The sequence below is a fragment of the Cyprinus carpio genome, chromosome B24 (genome assembly GCF_018340385.1).
Source record: "Cyprinus carpio isolate SPL01 chromosome B24, ASM1834038v1, whole genome shotgun sequence".
Classification (NCBI taxonomy): Eukaryota; Metazoa; Chordata; class Actinopteri; order Cypriniformes; family Cyprinidae; genus Cyprinus; species Cyprinus carpio.
This window is the reverse complement of record NC_056620.1, coordinates 21442199-21464587: the sequence shown is the minus strand read 5'-3', so window position 1 is coordinate 21464587 and position 22389 is coordinate 21442199. Positions and strand designations below refer to the sequence as shown.

At 37.8% G+C, this 22389-nt stretch overlaps 2 gene segments (V, D, J or C); one reads left to right on the top strand and one right to left on the bottom strand.

Annotated features, from left to right (window-relative positions):
• The window catches only part of LOC109089203, a gene marked incomplete in the record, with an annotated part of 99088 nt that overhangs the window by 46866 nt on the left and 29833 nt on the right, over positions 1–22389 (top strand).
• On the bottom strand, positions 21727–22332 carry LOC109046362. The segment is given in 2 exon segments: positions 21727–22074; positions 22174–22332. Coding segments are annotated over 2 exon segments (384 nt in total).

Genomic DNA, 22389 nt, shown 5'->3' with positions numbered 1-22389 from the left:
GCTCTCGTAAGTACCAGTTCAAAACATATGGCCCCTCATGGACTGTACACATCTGTGCTGGTTTTACAGTTGATTTTGGACTGTTTCTCCTGGTTGAGCTGCTGTCGCTGGAGGGACTCTGAGTGGACGCTGATCTGTCCTCTACACCTGAAACACAACAAGAAGAAAAATCAACTCAAAATGTAATATTATACTTGAGAAATTGATATCAAACTTGTGCTCCACAAACCTTGGAGTAAGCGCTGTGAGAGTCCAGATGAAGATGATGATATGAGGTCATGTTGGTAAAGAGATTGCTGTGTGTGTGTCAGTGGATGAAGTGTTAAGCTCCACGGCACTATAAAACACTCTCAGAGCACTGAAGCATCTTGATCAATATACAAACCACACTCCTCATCATCATTTACCTGAAGACAGCAGATACACCATTTTGTTTGTGCTTCTAAATGATGCTTATGACTTCTTTTGCATTATTTTGAGCTCCAGTTCAAAACTGTTTTTAATGAACAGTTTCAATTTGATGGAAACTCTTCACTGGTAGATACATATGTGACTGGACCCAGTAGAGGTAAATATTTAAGACAGTCTTGAATCAATTCATGGTGCATATTTTTTTATTCTTTTCACAAATAATTTTTGTATATTTAAGAATGCTTTTAATTTATACTGGTTTTGATTAATTAATTATTTGATTAATGATTATTATTATTATTTTATCAGAGGAATTTAATCCTGTTATAGATCTACTTCCCCTGTGAAGTTCCAGCTCCAACCCTTATCGTAAAAACACAACTGAACCAGCTAACACAAACTACTTCAAATTGCTATTGCACTAAATCGCTAAAAGCAAACATATATACAAGTACATACAGACTGCTTTAAATATAACAAAGAGTGCAAATATAACAAATGTGCAATTCACTCTATTTTGCTTAATATACTGTTGGCTATTATGACTGTAGTATTATAAAGAAAAAATTTGATTAGTGTCAAAAATACTTAACTATTTTCAAAATACTCATAAATACAACAAAATTGATATTAGGATTATACTGTATTTGTGTTTCTTCACTGTTGAGTGTGTGTGATAGTGTTTGATCAGCTGCAGCATCAGTTCAGTCATCAGACTTGACTGACAGAGGTTTTGTACGACTCTCTTTATCACTGTGAACGCGATACCACCAGTGCTGTGGTGAAACCTGACAGCATTAATGTTCAGCATCTTCAGTCTGACCCACTGATGGTCAGGAGTGAAATCACGGTTAGATCCACTGCCACTGAACTCCAGATGGAGTTCCTGACTGCGAGGGCGGTTTGTATAATAAATTAGCTGCTTAGGAGCTTCTCCAGGTTTCTGTAAGTATCAGCTGATAATAAGTTATAAGAACCAATCGAATAAATTTCTGATCTCTGTTGGAGCCTTACAGTTGATTTTTGACTGTTTCTCCTGGTGAGCTGCTGTCGCTAAGGGACCTCTGAGTGACGCTGATCTCGTCCTCAAGCACTCTGAACACACCAACAAGCAAAGAAAATCAACTCAAATATACTTGAAGAAATGAATTGATATCAAACTTGTGCTGCACAAACCTTGAGCAAACGCTGTGAGAGTCCACAGAGAAGATGATGATGAAGGTCATGTTGATGAAGATTATTGTGTGTGTCAGCATGAAGTGTTAAACTCAGCACTATAAACACTCTCAGAGCACTGAAGCATCTGATCAATATGCAAACACTCTCCTCATCATTTACCTTGAAGACAGGAGAGATACACAATTTTTTACATTTATTTCTTCAATATCTGCTAACACATTTTATTTTCCATTTTCGTGAAACAAGCATTTATAATTTACTTCATGTTATTTAGAGATTGAGCTTCTCTCTCTCCAAGTACTGTTTAATGTTTCATTTTAGACTTTGATGCTGAGAGCATTTAATACTTTGTTGTGCAGATTTTATATCATCCTTGATAGTGTATAACAGGTCAAAGGTCATCTAATAGGCAATGACTCGATCTAAATCTGGTTAAAGATTTTATTATAGAGCAGGTAAATAGAATTAGCAGAGTTTACTGAAAATCCGATGAATGCATTTTGGGACTTATTACGAAACTAATGATTTCAGCCTTCATGCAATAACATTTTTATTATTATTTTTAAAGATGAATGTTTTGTGCCATTTTTTACATGAGTCCATCGCTGCTGTTGAGTCTGATATCAGTAGTCTTGTGTGTGAGTTTGTGCTTATTTTGTTTACTTTTAGTGTGACGGAGGTTTTTGTACGACGCTTTCACTAGAATGAAGCACTGTGGTACACTTTTGGTGGAGGAACTAAACTGACCATCGGTAAGTCTCTTCAATTCTATCATTAAATGTGTGATAGTCTATTTTTAATTTACTTAATTTATTAAGCAAACATTTAGCAAAAAAGTTATTATAAATTACTGAAATTAAGAATAACGTTAGAAAGGTTTATTCATAAATTGCAACATTTCATGATTAATTTAATTGATTCATAGCTACTTTTTTTTCTGTTATTTTACAACTATGTATTAACATTCAGTGATATTTCATGACATTTTTTTTTTCTTCATTTAAATTCATATTTCATATCTTTTCAATTTTCATGAATAATTTCACATCTTATTATTGCTAACATTAAACTGCTTTTTAACTCATTGATTGAAATAGTTATTATATATTTTAATTATTTTGTAATATAATTATGTTCATAATTCTTGATAAAGTTATCAAATAAGAGTTTTGAAATGCAAGAAGCAAAAAGTTTGATAGCCACAAACAAAATAAATCTAATTTTGTAGGCATCATCATCAGACAAAATTAATTTGGCAAATTGAAATGTAAATGTACATTTCCATATAATTATGAGTCGTGGAGTTTCTGATATTATCTTTTAAAATACTAATTCAAACTTAAATTATAATATATATATTTATTCTAAATATAATCATGAATTTGTATGTGGACATTGTTTTTAAAATCAGTTTGACAGTAATTTAATTTACTTTAAATAGAAAATATCTAATTGTTATAATTTTTTCACAGTATTATTTCTGCTTTCGAAAGAAAAAACTATATTTAAATAAGATGTACATATACATTCAGTAATGTTAACATTTATTTAAAAGGGGATTAAATGTAGGATAGTGTCTATGTGGCATATGAATGAAAGCCATGAGGTGAAATTACAGTAACGATGAAATGATTGTGATTTTTCCTGCATTATCATGTCTGAAACTATGATCTACAGTCACAGTACTGGAGTGTGAGTTTGTGTTGTGTGTTTCAGCTGGTCCCGCAGTGAAGCCCTCCGTGTCTCTGCTGCCTCCCTCTTCTCTGCAGATCTCTGGAGACTCAGCCGCTGCACTGCTCTGCCTGCTCAGCTCTTACTCTCCACAGGGGCGCGCAGGTGAGCTGGAAGCTGGGCGGGTCAGAGGTCACCGAGGGGGGTTCAGACCAGAAAGCGCAGAGAGCGAAGCGGGGCCGGGCGCTGTCAGCCGCAGCTGGCGTCCTGAGCCTCAGCAGTGCCACGCTGGGAAGACACAAAGCGCTTCTGTCTGCAGAGTAACACATGACGGAGCTGATCAGGAGACCTCGTTCCTCAAGAGCTCCGAGTGCTGATGTTTCTCCAGTGAAGAGCAGCAGGATTCACAGCAGTCTCCTGATTTACAGCTCAATACTCAAGCAGTCCTTTCAATGTGCTGCCATTGCTGTTCATTCAATAAAGCTTCTGAACGCCTTACATTTGTGTTCGACTGCATCATTGATCAGTGTGTCCTTCCTTCACTAAAAGTTTCAGCTGCTGTTGATGGATTGTAATAGTTGAGAACAGCTGTGTTTAGCAGTAAATGTGAACTGAAGCTCTTGGGGTTTGAACATGGTCTCTGGAGACGGAGCTGCTCTATTCTGAGACGATCAGAATCACTAAAGCTGTCAATGCAAATCTGATTTTCAGCTCAAACTCACAGTTTCACTGTTTGATTGGTTCAACGCTCTGAACTGAAAGCCTTCACTTCTGCTCATGAGAAATGAGTCAGAATAATAAATTCATCATCAGCTTGAGATGAAGGAGCTACTTGAGAAACTGTTAAAAAAACATCTTTATGTTGCTGGTGATTCACAATGACTTTACTTTATATTAATTACATCAACTTTACAAAACAACCTGTGTTTTCCCCTGATTCTGAGCATAGTTGAGTCAAACATCTGTCTCAGGACAGATCACTCACGGTCTAATAGAGCTGATTTGACTCCTAACTCAGTTTTGAGCTCATGTGTAGTTCTGTGTTTGGGTCTCTGTGTGTCAGTAGTGAGTGATAGTGTTTGATCAGCTGCAGCATCAGTTCAGTCACTGTGACTCTGACTGACCGGGAGGTTTTGTACGACTCTTTATCACTGTGTGAACACCCAGCTACTACTGATGATGTGAGCACTCTGACAGTAATAATGTCCAGCATCTTCAGTCTGGACTCCACTGATGGTCAGAGTGAAATCAGTCGCAGATGAACTCGTGCCACTGAATCTAGATGGAGTTCCTGACTGAAGAGTGTTTGCTAAATAAATCAGGAGTTTAGGAGCTTCTCCAGGTTTCTGTAAGTACCAGGATACACATCAGGATGGAGCACATTTGAACTGGTTTTACAATCTTCACTTTTCTCCTGGTTGAGCAGTTGTCTCTGGACTCTGAGTGACGCTGATCTGAGCTCTACACCCTGAAAACACAACATTTAGAAGAAAGTCAATAAAAATATATTATTTATATATGAATAAAATTAATTAATATTATTTCAAATATGCTCCATTCACCTTGTAGTATCAAGCAGTATAAAAGAGTCCAGATGAAGATGATGATGAAGGTCATGTTGATGAAGATTGTTGTGTGTGTCAGTGATGAAGTGTTAAACTCACAGCACTATAAACACTCTCAGAGCACTGGAGCATCTGATCAATATGCAAACACACTCCACATCATTTACCTGAAGACAGTCACTCAGTCTCTTCAGTCATAGGCCTAGAATAAACAAACAATTCTGAAGTGAGGAAAATCTAGAAAAAAAAATAGTCAATCTTCTAATAGCCAAACTATTAAAAACTGTATCAGATCAATTTAATTCTGAAAACATCTACAAGACCAACTTTAGTATATTAACATTACTCTCTCCTGTGAGACTTTGAGAATATTTTTGTTAGTTGGATAGAAACATGACTGTTAATTCATAAATTTTATGTCAAATCCATGGATGTTCTGCAGGTTTTTACAGACATGAGGATCATCACACGTGTCTCTGTCAATCACTGAATCAACTGAGTTTGATTATGAGTCGCGTCACACTTGATATAAAACGTTAATTTCTTTCATAAATTCAGGTTCATGTTTTAGTAATACCACAGACTGCATAAAGCAGATGAAGTAAATGCAGGTGATGTCTCCAGTAAGTGATGTGTTTGTTGGAGACTCAGTTGATGTGTGTTTGTTCAGTTAGTGAAGCGTTCAGGAGGTTTTTGTTCAGCTGCTCTATTAGTTTGTATCACTGTGGGTCACTTTCGGCAGCGGCACCAAACTGGATGTTGGCAGTAAGTCAATCATCATTTAATATTATTAATACAACAACTGACTGTTAAACACTTTGCTGCTCTATAGAAATGATGGATGCTTTTTTATGTATTTTTATATTTATATGTATATAATGTATTTTTATTTTTAGTTCTGTTTAGCAGTCAACATTGTAAAGATGGTTTTGATTGTCACTGTGGCATTTTTATTTCAGCCTCAGTGAACTAATCATTTCTGTTAACTTGATATTTATTGATAATTAAATTTTAAATGCACTGAAATAAAATTTACATCGGGTTGTCATTTTGATTTTATACTAAGTGATGATTAAAAAATAATTAAATAAGATAATTAAAAAGTAATTAAACTTAGATTTTCTGATTAGTGTGTTGATTTTTAAGCAGGCTGCAAATATTTTCAAACTAGAAATTGCTTAATTGTATTTTTTGTTATCAATAATATTTGAATAAGTTATTTTTTAAGTTATAGTACACATCCCAGACATTTTGTTTTATTTTCGATTTTTACAGCAAAGTTTTGTACCGATTTCCTCATGCTGTCATTAAAATTGTAAACATAATTCTTGCAGTCTGTTGATTTACATCTGCTCTTTCATGCTTTTAATTAACATTAAATTTGATAATGAAAATGACTCTTAATCTACATCAAAACAATACACAAAAAAAACATTCGCTTAAATAAATTCATTTCAGGTGACTTGCAGTTTAATGTTGCTAAAATGACTAATAAAATTATAAGTGTATTAATTGTTCATATATTTTGTATATATAACCTGAAAAGAGACAAATGTTTTCTTCTTGACTGAGTTGACTGTTGTGTGTTTGTTCCGATCGTCACTCGTCCTAAAGGGGTGAGCGTCCTGCCCACCCCGCCGTGCAGAGATCTCCTCAAGTAAGACAGCGCACTGGTGTGTGTGGCCAGCAAGGGCCTTCACGTCAGACTGGAGCCTGCGCTTGAAGGTGGACGGGAGCAGAATCGCTCAGGAGAGCAGCGCTGGGCCTCCTGGAGAAGGACGGTCTGTACAGCTGGAGCAGCAGCATGACTCTCTATGAGCAGGAGTGATGGAGAGCGTCTCAGTGAGCTGTGAGGCCACACGGAGCGGCCAGCCTGCGCTCACTGGGACACGTGACGAGACAGCAGTGTTCAGAGTAGATCTGCTGCTCTTCTCACTCATGTCTCACATGGAGACTAACAGCACATGAGCGACTCCTTCATTCTCCACATCCAGCTTCAGTCGCTCGCATCTGCATCTGCTCTGCTTTGTGTGCTTCATACAAGACTATAGTGTGCTTTATCATTCAGTTATGATTTCATTACAGTTCCAGTCAATAAAATAAAATACAATTGTAACTTTATGCCTTTGTGTTCTTTTTTGTTCATTTTTTGTTCAGCTCTTTATTTGGATCAGGGCTTTAGCTCGCAAAAAAAAAAAAAAAAAAAAAAAAACTAAATTGACTATGAAAAAAATCTGCAGATACATCTTGAAACAACATGAATCACACAAATCTAAGTGATAGATAAAGTGTGCTGAAGATAAAGAGTGTTAGATTGCACATTTATAGCAAGTGGAAACTTGAATAAATGCTTTCTATTTTCATTTAATATAACTCAAAACTTCACAGTTTGATCGGTTAACACGCTCTGAACTGGAACAGTTTCACTTCTGCTCTATGGACTGATGAGAGGGTTATCAAGTGTGGTATTTTTTATAAGATTTATACAACTATGAATAAACTTTAATGAGAGATGGAGACTTTTGACTGCAAGATGATGAAAAAACTCTTCAAGCAGCAACATTTTTTATATCCTGCAGATGCTTTTGGAATATGAATGAATATGAAAAAAATGATAATTATATAAAAAATGAATTTTAATAATTACATCAAAAATAATGATGGACTCAACAAAATTGATATTAAGATTCATATTTGTGGTTCTTCTCTGTAGAGTGTGTGATGTGTTTGAGCAGCTGCAGCATCAGTTCAGTCACTGTGACTCTGACTGAAGGAGATTTTTGTATGACTCTTTATCACTGTGTGAACACATAGTTACCACTGATAGAGTGTCGACTCTGACCGTAATAATGTTCCACAGCATCTTCAGTCTGGACTCCACCTGATGGTCAGAGTGAAATCAGTCCCTCCTTATGCTCCCCTTCCCACTGAATCGACTGAAACTTTTACCATAGCGACTGTTGACTCCACTAAATGATGAGTTTAGGAGTTTCTCCAGGTTTCTGCTGATACCAAAGCTAAGCCCCAGCCATCTATTCCAGCATCAGTTTTACACTCTATAGTGACGTCTCGTCCTTCAGAAACCGTCAGAACTTCAGGCTGAGTCACAGTGATTCCTCTGGATGCTGCTGACAACAACATTATATGTGTTTCACAATCAAATTAAATCAACATTAAAGACTCAAAAATGAGCATCTTTCACTTCTGTTACCTGGAATAAAAGCTGCCAGAATCCAGATGAAGTTGCTGAAGAGATTCATTGTGTGTTGTTTTTGTACCGTGGTAAACAGCAGTGTGTTATAAAGTGTTTGAGTCTGAACTCTATAAACACTCGGAGCGCTGAAGCATGTGCCGATGCAAAGTGACTCTCTCGGTGGAAAAACCCTCCTTCAGTCAGTCGAGTCAACTAAATATTATTTCTTTCATAAGACTCTTATCATGGACACATTAAACAGAGAAAAACACAAACACACAAAAGCTCATTGGGAATCACTGGACTGCAGCTGTTTTTATGATGTTTGAGTTTGTTTAAACAGTCATGAGTTTTATAAGCTTTCAGACTGTTAACCAGCATTTAAAACCTGAAGATTCAGGTAAAAGTGCAGTGGTTTGAAACATGTTTGATAGCATGATCTGCTCATTTAAATGTATTTGGTGTGAAATTTATCACTCAGAAATTAAAATTCCCACATGGAGATGAAAACATGACATGTTTTTACTAATTTTACTAATGATTCTTGAGAAAGTGTCATTATTCTTTCTCAATTTGTCACTGGATCAGAAAAATCACAAATCACTTTCATAGAAGATTTTTTGATGATGCTGCTGATTTTGAAGGTGGTGGACAATGTTATTAGGTTTAATTTTATCTATGTACACTACCAGTCAAAAGTTTGAGATCAGTAAGACTTGTAATGTTTTTTAAAGAAGTCTCTTATGCTCATCAAGGCTGCATTTATTTGCCCAAAAATACAGAAAAAAAAAAAAAAAAAAAAAAAAAAAAAAACAGTAATCTTGCAAAATGTCAAAATGTTATTACAATATAAAATAATGGTTTCTATTTCAATATACTTTAAATATGATTTATTTCTGTGAAACATTGAATTTCTATCAGCCATTAGTCCAGTATAAAGTTTCACATGATCCTTCAGAAATCATTCTAATATGCTGATTTATTATTAGAATTATTACTGTTGGCAACAGTTGTGCTGCCAAAAATTTTTTTTGGAAACTGCACTACTTTTTAGGATTCTCTGATGAATAAAAAGGTTGTTGTAAAAAAAAAAAAAAAAAAAAAAAAAAACAGTATTTATTCAAAATATGAATATTTTCTAACACTTTGCTATCACTTCTTATCAATTTAACACATCCGTGCTGAATAAAAGTTTTAATTTCTTTCAAAAAAAGAAAGAATAAAATGTACTGACCCCAAACTTTTGAACAGTATAGTGTATATTGTTAGAAAAGTTTTCTATTTTGAATAAATGTTGATCTATTTAACTGTTTATTCATCAAAGAATCCTGAAAAAAAGTATCACAGGTTTCAAAAGATATTAAGCAGCACAACAGTTTCCAGCACTGATAATAAATCAGCATATTAGAATGATTTCTGAAGGATCATGTGACACTGAAGACTGGAGTAATGATGCTGAAAATTCAGCTTTGCATCACAGGAATAAATTAGATTTTAACATATAAAAATAGAAAAATTATGTTTTACATTGTAATAATATTTCACAATATTTTCTGTGCATTTTTGATCAAATAAATGCAGCCTTGATGAGCATAAGAAACTCATTTAAAAAAACATTAAAAATCTTACTGATCCCAAACTTTTGACCCGTAGTGTTTATATTTATTTATATATTTATTTATTTATTTTATTTTTCGCTGGACACTGTTTTGAGCTCATGTGTAGTTCTGTGTTTGGTCTCTGTGTGTCAGTAGTGAGTGATAGTGTTTGAGCAGCTGCAGCATCAGTTCAGTCACTGTGACTCTGACTGACCGAGGTTTTTGTACGACTCTTTATCACTGTGTGGACACATCTTGACTGTTGATCCAGTGGTAACTCTGACAGTAATAATGTCCAGCATCTTCAGTCTGGACTCCACTGATGGTCAGAGTGAAATCACTGTTAGATCCACTGCCACTGAATCTAGATGGAGTTCCTGACTGGAGGTGGCTTATTCCATAAATTAGGAGTTCAGGAGTTTCTCCAGGTTTCTGTAAGTACCAGACACACAGGGTGGGCTGCAGGCTGGAGCAGAACTAAACTTACAGCTCATCTCAACATTTTCTCCTGGTGTGACAGTTTTTCACTGGAGTCTGAGTGACTGTGATCTGAGCTCTACACCCTGAAAAACAAACATTTATTAGTCCATAAAATATATTGCTTGGCATATAATAAAATAATTTAATAATATTATTTAAAATATAAACTATTCACCTTGTAGTATAAAGCAGTATGAAAGTGTCCAGATGAAGATGATGATGAAGGTCATGTTGATGAAGATTGTTGTGTGTGTCAGTGATGAAGTGTTAAACTCACAGCACTATAAACACTCTCAGAGCACTGAAGCATCTGATCAGTATGCAAACACACTCCACATCATTTACCTGAAGACTGTCACTCAGTCATAGGCCTGTAATACTGAGGTGAGAGCATCTATCTATCTATATTATTGTAGTTGGACTGACATGTTTCTGCAGGTTTTTTACCAGATATGAAGATCATCACACACATCTCAGTCATCACTGAATAACTGAATCATTGTGAATTGCATCACACATGATATAAAACATCACTTTTGTATATTCAGTTTGATATTTAGTAATGATGCAGACTGCATAAATCACGTAAAGTAAGTGAACTTCTGCTGTGAGTGATGTGTTTGTTGGAGATTTAGTTGATGTGTGTTTGTTCAGTTAGTGAAGCGTTCAGGAGGTTTTTGTTCAGCTGCTCTATTAGTTTGTATCACTGTGGGTTACTTTCGGCAGCGGCACCATACTGGATGTTGGCAGTAAGTCAATCATCATTTAATATTATTAATACAACAACTGACTGTTAAATGCATTGTTTCTCTATAGGAAGGATTGCCTTTTTCCACTTATTTATATATTTTAATTTTATTTTTAGTTTACACTGAATGTTTGGCAGTCAATATTGTAATGGCATTTTTGTTTCATGCAGTGAACAAGAATCATTTCTATTATTTCTTAATAACATGATTTTAGGAGTTTTCAGTGCTTCAGCTCTTTTTTCCTCATTGATAATTAAATTCTAAAAGATTAAATATGTGCTCTGAAATAAAATTTACATTCAGTTGTCATTTTTGCACCACTTTGATTTTACTAGTAAATTTAAGACAGTAATTAAACTTAAATTTTAAGATTAATATGTTGATTTTTTTTTAAGTAAAACCTGCAGATATTGTCAAAATGGAAATTCTCAATGTTTGATTGTACACTGCTCAAAAAAGATTAAGGAAAGGACACTTTTTAATCAGAGTATAGCATCAATAGTAAATTAAACTTCTGGGATATTGATCTGGTCAGTTACGTAGCAGAGGGGGCTGTTAATTAATTTCAGCTGCTTTGGTGTTAATAAAATTAACAACGGGTGCACTAGATGGGCAATCATTAGAAAACCCCCAAAACAGGAATGGTTTTACAAGTGGAGAACACTGACATTTTTTCCCCTACTCATCTTTTTCTGATTGTTTTTCACTAGTTTTGCATTTTGGCTAGGGTCAGAGTCACTACTGGTAGCATGAGGCGATACCTGGACCCTACAAAGGTTGCACAGGCAGTCCAACTCCTCTAAGACGGCACATCAATATGTTGTTGTTTGCTGTGTCTCCCAGCACATTCTCAAGAGCATGTAGGAGATTCCAGGAGACAGGCAGTTACTCTAGGAGAGCTGGACAGGGCAGTAGAAGGTCCTTAACCCATCAGCAGGACCTGCATCTGCTCCTTTTGTGTGCAAGGAGGAACAGGATGAGCACTGCCAGAGCCCCTACAAAATGACCTCCAGCAGGCCACTGGTGTGAATGCCTCTGAGAAAACAATTAGAAAACAGACTTCATGAGGGTGGCCTGAGGGCCTGACCTCCTCTAGTGGGCTCTGTGCTCATTTGCCTGGCACCGTGTAGCTTCATTGGCATTTGCCACTGAACACCAGCATTGGCAGGTCCGCCTCTGGCACTCTGTGCTTTTCACAGATGAGAGCAGGTTCATCCTGAGCACGTGTGACAGATGTAAAAGGTTCTGGAAAAGCAGTGGAGAATGTTATGCTGCCTGTAACATTGTTCAGCATGACCGGTTTGGTCAGTGATGGTCTGGGAAGGCATATCCATGGAGGAACACAGAGACCTCTACAGGCTAGACAATAGCACACTTACTGCCATTAGGTATCGGGATGGAATCCTTGGACCCGTTGTCAGACCCTATGCTGGTGCATTGGGTCCTTGTTCCTCCTGGTGCACGACAATGCCCGGCCTCATGTGGCGAGAGTATGCAGACAGTTCCAGGAGGATGAAGGAATTGATACCATTGAATGTCCTCCATGCTCGCCTGAGCTTAATCTAATAGAACACCTCTGGGACATTATGTTTCGGTCCATCTGATGTCACCAGGTTGCACCTCATAATGTCCAGGAGCTCAGTGATGCCCTGGTCCAGATCTGTGAGGGAATACCCCAGGACACCATCCTTCGTCTCATTAGGAACGAGCCCTGATGTTTTCAGGCATGCATACAAGCACGTGGGGGCCATACAAAACTACTGAGTACCATTTTGAGTTGCTGCAATGAAATTTCAGCTTAATGGACCAGCCTGCTGAATCCTTTTTTCACTTTAATTTTGAGTGTCTTTGAATTCAGCCCTCTGTAGGTTGATAATTTTCATTTCCATTAAACAATGTGGCATCTTTTCATTCCTAATAAATTACCCAGTCCATATCACTATAGATATCCTGCATGATATTTTTCCCCATTGAGATCCGATGTGTTTTCAAAGTGTTCCTTTAATTTTTTTGAGCAGTGTATATTTGTTACTAGTTGTATAAGTTATCATTTATTTTTTAAGCTATAGATATGCCAGGCAAATATGTTCTATTTTTTAAATTTTAACAAATGACACATTTTCTCATGCTGTCACCAAAAATTGTAATGAAGTCCTGCAGTTATGATGTTTATTTATATCTGATATTTTATGTCTTTAAAGGGTTAGTTCACCCGAAAATGAAAATTCTGTCATTAATTACTCACCCCCATGTCGTTCCAAACCTCTAAGACCTTTGTTCATCTTCAGAACACAAATTAAATATTTTTGGCTCTCAGACCCTCCACAGACAGCAACACAACTGAAATGTTCCCAGTCCCAGAAACATAGCAAGGACATCTGTAAAACAGTCCATGTGACATCAGTGGTTCAGTAATTTTACGAAGCTACGAGAATACTTTTTGTGCACAAAGAAAACAATAATAACATAATTTATTCCACAATTCTTGTCCCCAGCGTTTGCGTTCAGTGGATAGTCTCCAAAATGGCAAAAAACGGTAACTCAGGGACAAGAATTGTTGAATAAATTTTTATTTTTGTTTTCTTTGTGCACAAAGTATTCTCGTAGTTTTGCAAAATTTGAGTTGAGCCACTGACATCACGTTTTACCGATGTCCTTGCTAAATTTCTGAACATGGGAACATTTCAGTTGTGTTGCTGTCTATGGAGGGTCTGAGAGCTCTCAGAATTGATCAAAAATATCTTAATTTGTGTTCCAAAGATGAACAAAGGTCTTCTGGGGTGAGTAATTAATGACAGAATTTTCATTTTTGGGTGAACTAACCCTTTAATCAAAGTGACTTACATTGAAGTTGATATTGAAAATGACTCTTCAAATCAATATATTTCACTAAATTGCTTTGCTGATCTGAGGCTTTAAAAAAATCATTCAGGTGACTTGCAGTTTAATGTTGCTAAAATGTTAACTGTTCATATATTTTTCTGAACCTGAAAGGAGAGAAATGGAAGCGTCGAGTTCTACCAGGAAGACTTAATGCCACGTCACGTATTACAATTAGAGCTAGCCAATCGGCACTCAACACGAAGAATATAAAAGCCCGCTACTCACCCTTCATTGTGTTTGCAGATACTGCTGTGACGTTTCTTGCTCAAACTGTCGCTTGACTTATTGACTAAATTTCCATGGGTTACTTGCATATAGTTAAGTTCGTCTCCTGCAAACTATTGCGAGTTTGACATTCCTCTCAAGATGCACACTAGATCGCTGGCATTGCTCTGGTGTCGCGGGTGAACGTTTACGGTTGTTTGGTAGAGTTGGATGATATACAGGGCTTCAGAGGATGTGAAACAGTTCCGAGTGCTTTCCAGGGTTGCCAGGTTTTCTCAAAACCGCCAATTGCTACTCAAAACTAGCCCAATTGCGTTTCGAGAGGGGTTTCCCGGTAAAATTCACATTACAAGCGCTAAATATCACATTATTGGGGTCGCTTCAACCCGCGGACATGAAAAGTGGACACCCGCAGCAACAGTGTTAAAATAGTCCAACACCGACTAAAAAAAAAAGCTGTTTCCGGTGCTTTCCAAGCTGTCGCGTCGGCGCTGCTTAGGTCTATATCAACCATAGACTTTATAAAAAATGGACGTAGTGTCTGTGACGTCACCCATAGACTCCCGAAGAGCGGTTTTGAAGCTCAAAGTGTGCAGAGCGAGCCATCGCCATCTTGGCAGCGCGTCACCGCTCGACTCTCCCGGATAATCGAAAATGGGCAAAAAGGCGGGAGCTGGTTGCTGAAGCCACGCCCACCTAGTGCGACGCAGTGTCAGCAGTGGCAATCCACCTGTCACTCAAGTGGCCATGCCCTTAATTATGCAGAACTTTAAGGCTTAATATAATTTAAACGGATGAGTTATAAAAAAATTCACCCCCCTCACAGTTGTCATGAAGGGCAAAATTAGCTATATAGACCAAAATCATTTTTTGAACCAGGCTGTAAACATGTTTTTTTCTGCTGTAAAGTTGGGCATTTTAACATGGGGAGTCTATGGGACTGACTCCCTTTTGCAGCCAGCCTCAAGCAGCCAGTCGATGAATTACAGTTTTAGTCACTTCATTGTTGGCTTCACGAGAGAGAGCGGTGCCGCTCGATATCAACAAAAATATTTCATCTGTACGCTCACGTGAACCTGCACGCATGAAGTCTCTCTGGGCCTGCAGTCGGAAACAAGGCTGCCGGTCTCCTTCGGCATCTCGTCTTTATCACTTCTTCAGCCTACACCATTATATTAAAAGTATAATTTTTGTTTTCTGCACTTGTGGCGCTTGGGCATAAATGTTATTCTCTGCAAGGTTATTTACTCACACGTTTAAGATAAAGCGCTTGGTGTTGGCGTGATTGTTTGTTTATCTAGCAGACTAGCACTGCATAATTAAGATGTTGATCAAACTAATACATTCAATGTTTGGAACAACTTTTGTACTGAGGCTCGTTATTAAAGGCTTACAATCTTTATACTGATAAAGATTGTTGCTCGCACTATTCCTTTCTGTAAAATATGCTATGTCTAGCACACTGTAATGTATTTGTTGTCTTAATCATATGCTTTTTGTCTTTGTTTATTCAGTCATTGTTTCATTTTCGCCTACGTACAACAATTCTTGAATGCCTTGTACTGGAATGGGGTAAGTATTACAACTTAAGTCTCTCCTGTTGGGTAGACCATTTCTGCAAAGAGGTCTTCGCTGTCTATTTCTCCACGAGCGTCCTCTGAATAAGGGCATGAACGTGAATGGACACGTTTATTGCTATGCTCAAAACACTAAAGTTTTCCCAATACACAATATATTGACTAACTAAGCATTTCATCATACTTTCGTCTAATCTGTTTATTATTTTACTATTCTCAGGACATATTTAAGGCGATTAGCTCTAGCTTAGCTATGTGGCATTAGTCTGCTCTATTAAATAACTAGCTGGCGCTCTTTCTGTGTGGTGAGCATTAAAGTATTCTGTCTTGGAACTTGTACTTGTCAAGGCTTTCTATAGTCTGATGTTTTTATGTACTTCATATCTATAGATGACTTCCTCTCCGGATTTCCTCCTAAACTTCGTCAATGTTTGGACTTGGAGGTTATAATTACTATTCTGTTAATTTAGTTTGTGCCCCGTGACTTTAATGTCCTGGACAGTGTATGCTCACTCATAACATCTGCTTTAAAGTTCTGCAAAAATCTTTGTGTAAGGACTTTCTTTATGCTTTTACAGAATTCAATAGCGATTGAAGTTTAATTGGCTAGTAAGGCATCGTTGTTAAATGTGAAGCGTTCTTATCCTTCTGCAAGGGTAATGTATCAAGATTTATTTTTCTATCCTTGTCCTAGTTCCATACATTACTAATATTTCTTTAACTTGTATTTCATGCGATCTGGTTTCTTTTAAGGATCACTAGTCGGCTTCCCATGGTTAAATGGAGTCAAGTGATATCAAGCTTTTGTGGGAGTTAAGCCAGAGAATAGTTCTGTTTTACAGTTCCGATATTTATGCTTGTGTGATTTTACGCTTTCTGCGTAAAACTTAATTACCTTAATTTGATCATCTTACTAACCTTGGAATTTCATTACAATGCAATCATTTAGATTCCATGGCTGCAGATGCAGAGAACTGTGACTCTCACCATCTTTACACAGCTCACTCTTTGGACTGGCGCTATTATGAACACAGGCTCTATCAAGCTGATGTATACGTGGTCCTATTACATTTGAGTTCTAGGTAAGATTCGGCTCAATGCTCTGCAGTCATCTTTAAAGTCCACTTGAACCAGAAGTTGCTGCCGACTTTATTTCAGTAAAGTGACGTATTTCCAGCTGAAACGGGATATTGAATAGAGGGCATGGTTTTTGTTTGCACTCCTGGTCTCTGTCTCTCACTCATAGCAAACTAACGGCTGGACGCATGTGTTTAAGATTATTCTTCCCAAGCCGTCAAACTGACGTCATCGGAAAAGAAATGCCATTCCAGAGCGGAAGTAAATGTTCAGATTTTGATTAAAGATTACGAAGACAAACAATTTGATAAATAGTTTACATCAAGACTAGCAATGTGCGCTAGTAAAGTCAATTTGGATTTCATGCAGACTTTAAGTTATAATCAAGGCTTGTTTATCTGTGCATCTACTGGTGTTGGTTCATTCCGTTTCCTCATACCTATTGACTTCAGTCTTACTTGGCTGTTGCGGCCTTCACATTACATGGACTATTGCGCCACTTTGCATAACTCTGCTATGGTGGTCATCAGGTAAGTTTGTCAATTACGGTTTATGAAGTTTTGACCTATCGTGGCCTTCACATATCACAGCTCATCGGGGACTTCACTTAACATTGAGTTTCTCTTCTTTTTATGGTCATGTTGATCTGGCTCATTTTTGATTTTTTGGGGGGAATAGGTTTCCTCAGTGGGTTCTGGTAGTTAGATGGAGTTCTATCAAGTGTGTGCAGGAGTCTAGCCTAAATGTTTATGTATCGGTGTACAATACTACCTCTATCATTTAACCTAAACTAATGGCCTCTCTTTCTTAATGCGGTGGTTTAGAATCCCCATAATCTGCCATCAAATTGCTATGTACATGATTGTCCTCATTGGATTTCCGTCAAGATTAGACTCTAAACTATTTCACATAAAACTCAAGGTACAGTATAATACACTTAGCAAACTACTGGTGGTGGTTCTTTCTCACATGCTCCTTATTTCCAGTTTATCACGGTTTTCACATACAATGGCCTATCGTGGTCATCTACACACGAGGCTTTCACATCACATAGTTTATAGAAACGTATGCAGGCTATCAATGTAATTGCAGCCCATTGGAACTTCACTTTACATGGCCTAACGAGGCTTCACATTACTCACCCTATAGCGGCTTTGCTCATTTTGGCCTATTGTAACCTTCAGGTAAGTGACCATTATTGTTTACCTAACTGTCTATTATTGTCCTTCGCAAAATTGGCCTGTGATGGGTTTTTCTCATTACATGAACTATGCTGTCTTTGTGTTAAATAGCACAATGTGGTCTGTCATTAGATAGCTCATACAGTCATTCGCTTGTAATATGTATGCATTTTGCTAAAATGTAATGCTGTAAGTTTAAGGTAAATTAAGCAAATACTGGTGGTGGTGATGTCACACCTATTACATCTACTCTTTCACCGCCTCTCGCAGCCTTCCGTCACGGCCTTAGCGGCTTTACTCTTGTAGCCTTTCTCTCATGGCCTATCTAGGCCTTTCTCTCTGCGGCTGGTTCAGATCTATTTAGTCACCTTTAGAAGCTGCGGTCTGTCACCGCTTCTATATACCGGCCACTACTGCTGTTGAATTTGGAATTCAAACATCAGCTATCAAGCTACTGGGAAGACGGTCATCCTCCGCATTCGAATCCTACATTAGACCTGAACCACAAACCATCTCTATATCAAGCTGTCCTCAAGGTAATCTATATGCAATTACTGGTGGTGGTACAATACCTATTCATATTACTCCCAACAACCTCTATGGTTTACTGCGGCTTAACTTGGCCTTTCTTTCTGTGGCCTGTCTTTCATGGCCTTCCCCTCTGTTACCCATCTCGTGGCGTTTCCCACTGTGGTCTATTTACATGGCCTTCCTCACTGTGCCTACTGATACATTTAATTCTACAGGCTCTTGGCTTTCTCACTATGGCCCATCTGGGCATCTCCATCTGTGGCCTAGCTAGGCTTTTTTCTCTGCAGCCATTGTGGCTTTTCTTTAAGGCCTGCCGGGGCCGTTCCATCTTCTGTGGCCCGCCGGGGCTGTTCCCACTGTGGCCTATCGTGGCCTTACTCTCAGTATGGCCTATCCGGCCTCTATCACTGTCCGGCCTGTCGCCCATCTCCTCTACTTTATAAGCTAATACTTTAAGCTATAATCTGATAGATTCCTAAATGCTTTTATAATCACTTTAATTATGACTAATTAAATCTTATCTTTTCTTTTCTTTTGTCCGTATGATCTAGGATCTTGTAAGAAGTACTTTGTCTGGTGGGTATTAATCTTCTTTCTTTTGGGGTATGCTCCGCCCTGCCTTCGTCTTCGGCAGGATTATCTGGAATCTACAACGTCTGATTCAAGCTACAGATGGGGCCTACGCCAAAATAATTCTGTTCTTTGTATTGGTTTTGTAAATAAATACTTCTGGGTTTATCTTCATCTCCTGAGTCTTTCTGGTAGAAATGCTTTCTTCTTGACTGGGTTGACTGTTGTGTGTTTGTCAGGCGTCACTCGTCCTAAAGTGAGCGTCCTGCCGCCCTCCAGTGCAGAGATCTCCTCAAAGAAGACAGCGACACTGGTGTGTGTGGCCTCAAGGGGCTTCCCGTCAGACTGGAGCCTGAGCTGGAAGGTGGACGGGAGCAGCAGGTCTCAGGAGAGCAGCGCTGGGCTCCTGGAGAAGGACGGTCTGTACAGCTGGAGCAGCAGCCTGACTCTCTCTGAGCAGGAGTGGATGGAGAGCGTCTCAGTGAGCTGTGAGGCCACACGGAGCGGCCAGCCTGCGCTCACTGGACACGTGACGAGACAGCAGTGTTCAGAGTAGATCTGCTGCTCTTCTCACTCATGTCTCACATGGAGACTAACAGCACATGAGCGACTCCTTCATTCTCCACATCCGGCTTCAGTCGCTCGCATCTGCATCTGCTCTGCTTTGTGTGCTTCATACAAGACTATATTTCAGTGATGTATCAATCAGTCATGATTTTATTACAATTCAGTCAATAAATAAAATACAACTGTAACTTTAAGTCTTTGTGTTATTTGTGTTCTTTTTTGTTATTTTTGTTGTGGGTCTTTCTTTGGATCAGGGCTTTAACTCACATTTAAAACAAAAAATTGGAAACTTAACTCAATGGACCATGAAAAAAACACCTGCAGATACACGATGAAACAACATGAACTTCACAAATATTAGACACATTTAATAAGATTAAGTGGGTTAGATTAACATTTAGCAAGTGTAAAACTGAATCAATTCTTTATATATTTTATTTAATATCCATTAAAATTCAAACTCACAGTTTCACTGTTTGATTGGTTCAACGCTCTGAACTGAAACAGTTTCACTTCTGCTCATGCAGTGATGAGACATTTATGAAGATTGAGTGATAGTTTTATAAGACTTACACAACTTGTGAATGAACTGTTTAGGGATGGAGACTTTTGACTGGAAGATGATGAATAAACTATTTAGCAGCAACATCTTTATGTCCTGCTGATTCTTTTTGGAATATGAATCTATAATTAGAAAGAAGAAAGAAATTATGCATTATAAAAATGAGTGAGTAGAAAGAAGAAGAGATAAACCATAAAAGATCTAAAAAATTTTTTTATCAAATTAAAAAAAAAAAAAATAATAATAATGATGGACCTCAACAAAATTTTTGTTTTTCTTCTCTGTTGAGTGTGTGATAGTGTTTGATCAGCTGCAGCATCAGTTCAGTCACTGTGACTCTGACTGACCGAGGTTTTTGTACCACTCTTTATCACTGTGCCACTGCTGTGTCTACTGTATACAGCACATACAGTAATAATGTCCAGCATCTTCAGTCTGGACTCCACTGATGGTCAGAGTGAAATCTGTTCCATAATTTGCTCCATTGCCACTGAATCTAGATGAAGTTCCTGACTGTCTTGATCTAATGTAATAAATGAGGAGTTTAGGAGCTTCTCCAGGTTTCTGCAGATACCAGGCGAGACAGGAACCACAACCCTGTGACCGATCTCCAATTCCTCTGCTAGTCTGACAGTTTATAGTAACTGTTTCTCCTGCTTGAACAGCTGCTACTGAGGGAGTCTGAGTCACAGAAACTTGTCCTGTAGTTCCTGTGAATGACATTTCATCAGATAATAATTGACAGTTATTATCTGTATCCTGAACAAAATCAGTTTTACTATCAAACACGTGCATATAAATCACATTCTGAGTTATAAATTAACCTTGAACACAAAGAATGAGTGTCCAGATACAGACGCCGATGATCATCATCTTCTTGTTGGTTGCTCTTTCAGTTAAAATTTAGAAAAGCTCTATGTTGAAGTGTTAAACTCACAGCACTATAAACACTCGCAGAGCACTGAAGCATCTGATCAATATGCAAACACACTCCACATCATTTACCTGAAGACTGCAGAAACACATTTTTTCCATTTTGTTTGTACAACAGCTCTGCTAGTGAGCACTAGGTGCTTATGACTTGTTGCGTCATTTTGAACTCAGCTAAATTTTAATAAAACTTAGATTCTGAAAATGGTTTTGTTTAATTGTAATAGTTGAGAACAGCTGTGTTTAGCAGTAAATGTGAACTGAAGCTCTTGGGGTTTGAACATGGTCTCTGGAGACGGAGCTGCTCTATTCTGAGACGATCAGAATCACTAAAGCTGTCAATGCAAACCTGATTTTCAGCTCAAAATCACAATTTCAATTACACAATTTTACAACGCTCTGAACTGGATCAGTTTCACTTCTGCTCATGCAGTGATGAGACAGTTATGAAGTTTGAGAGGTAGTTTTATTACACAAGTTTATCAGGGATACATTCATAAGGTATGATTGTACAATCTGCAAAAACGACAACACTGGAACTGAGAAAATTGTGTGCTTTTTGTTTGATTAGATATTAATTAATCTCAAAATTAAACCATAACTGAGTTAAACCCGTCTGTCACAGGACAGATCACAGTCTAATAGAGCTGATTTGACTCCTAACTCAGTTCTGAGCTCATGTGTAGTTCTGTGTTTGGTCTCTGTGTGTCAGTAGTGAGTGATAGTGTTTGATCAGCTGCAGCATCAGTTCAGTCACTGTGACTCTGCCTGACCGAGGTTTTTGTACCACTCTTTATCACTGTGTGAACACCCAGCTACTGCTGATATAGTGTGCACTCTGACAGTAATAATGTCCAGCATCTTCAGTCTGGACTCCACTGATGGTCAGAGTGAAATCAGTCCCAGATCCACTGCCACTGAATCTAGATGGAGTTCCTGACTGACGGCTGCTTGTTCCATAAATCCGGAGTTTAGGAGCTTCTCCAGGTTTCTGTAAGTACCAATACACACAGGGTGGGCTGCAGGCTGGAGCAGTACTAAATTTACAGCTCATCACAACATTTTCTCCTGGTGTGACAGTTTTCACTGAAGGAGTCTGAGTGACTGTGATCTGAGCTTTACACTCTGAAAAATAAACCACTTATTATTGCATACAAATATATTATATGATATATTCTAAAATTATTTCAATAATATTGTTTATTTTAAATATAGACCATTTACCTTGTAGTATGAAGCAGTATGAAAGTGTCCAGATGAAGATGATGATGAAGGTCATGTTGATGAAGATTGTTGTGTGTGTCAGTGATGAAGTGTTAAACTCACAGCACTATAAACACTCTCAGAGCACTGAAGCATCTGATCAATATGCAAACACACTCCTCATCATTTACCTGAAGACAGTCACTCAGTCTCAGTCATAGGCCTAGAATAAAAAAA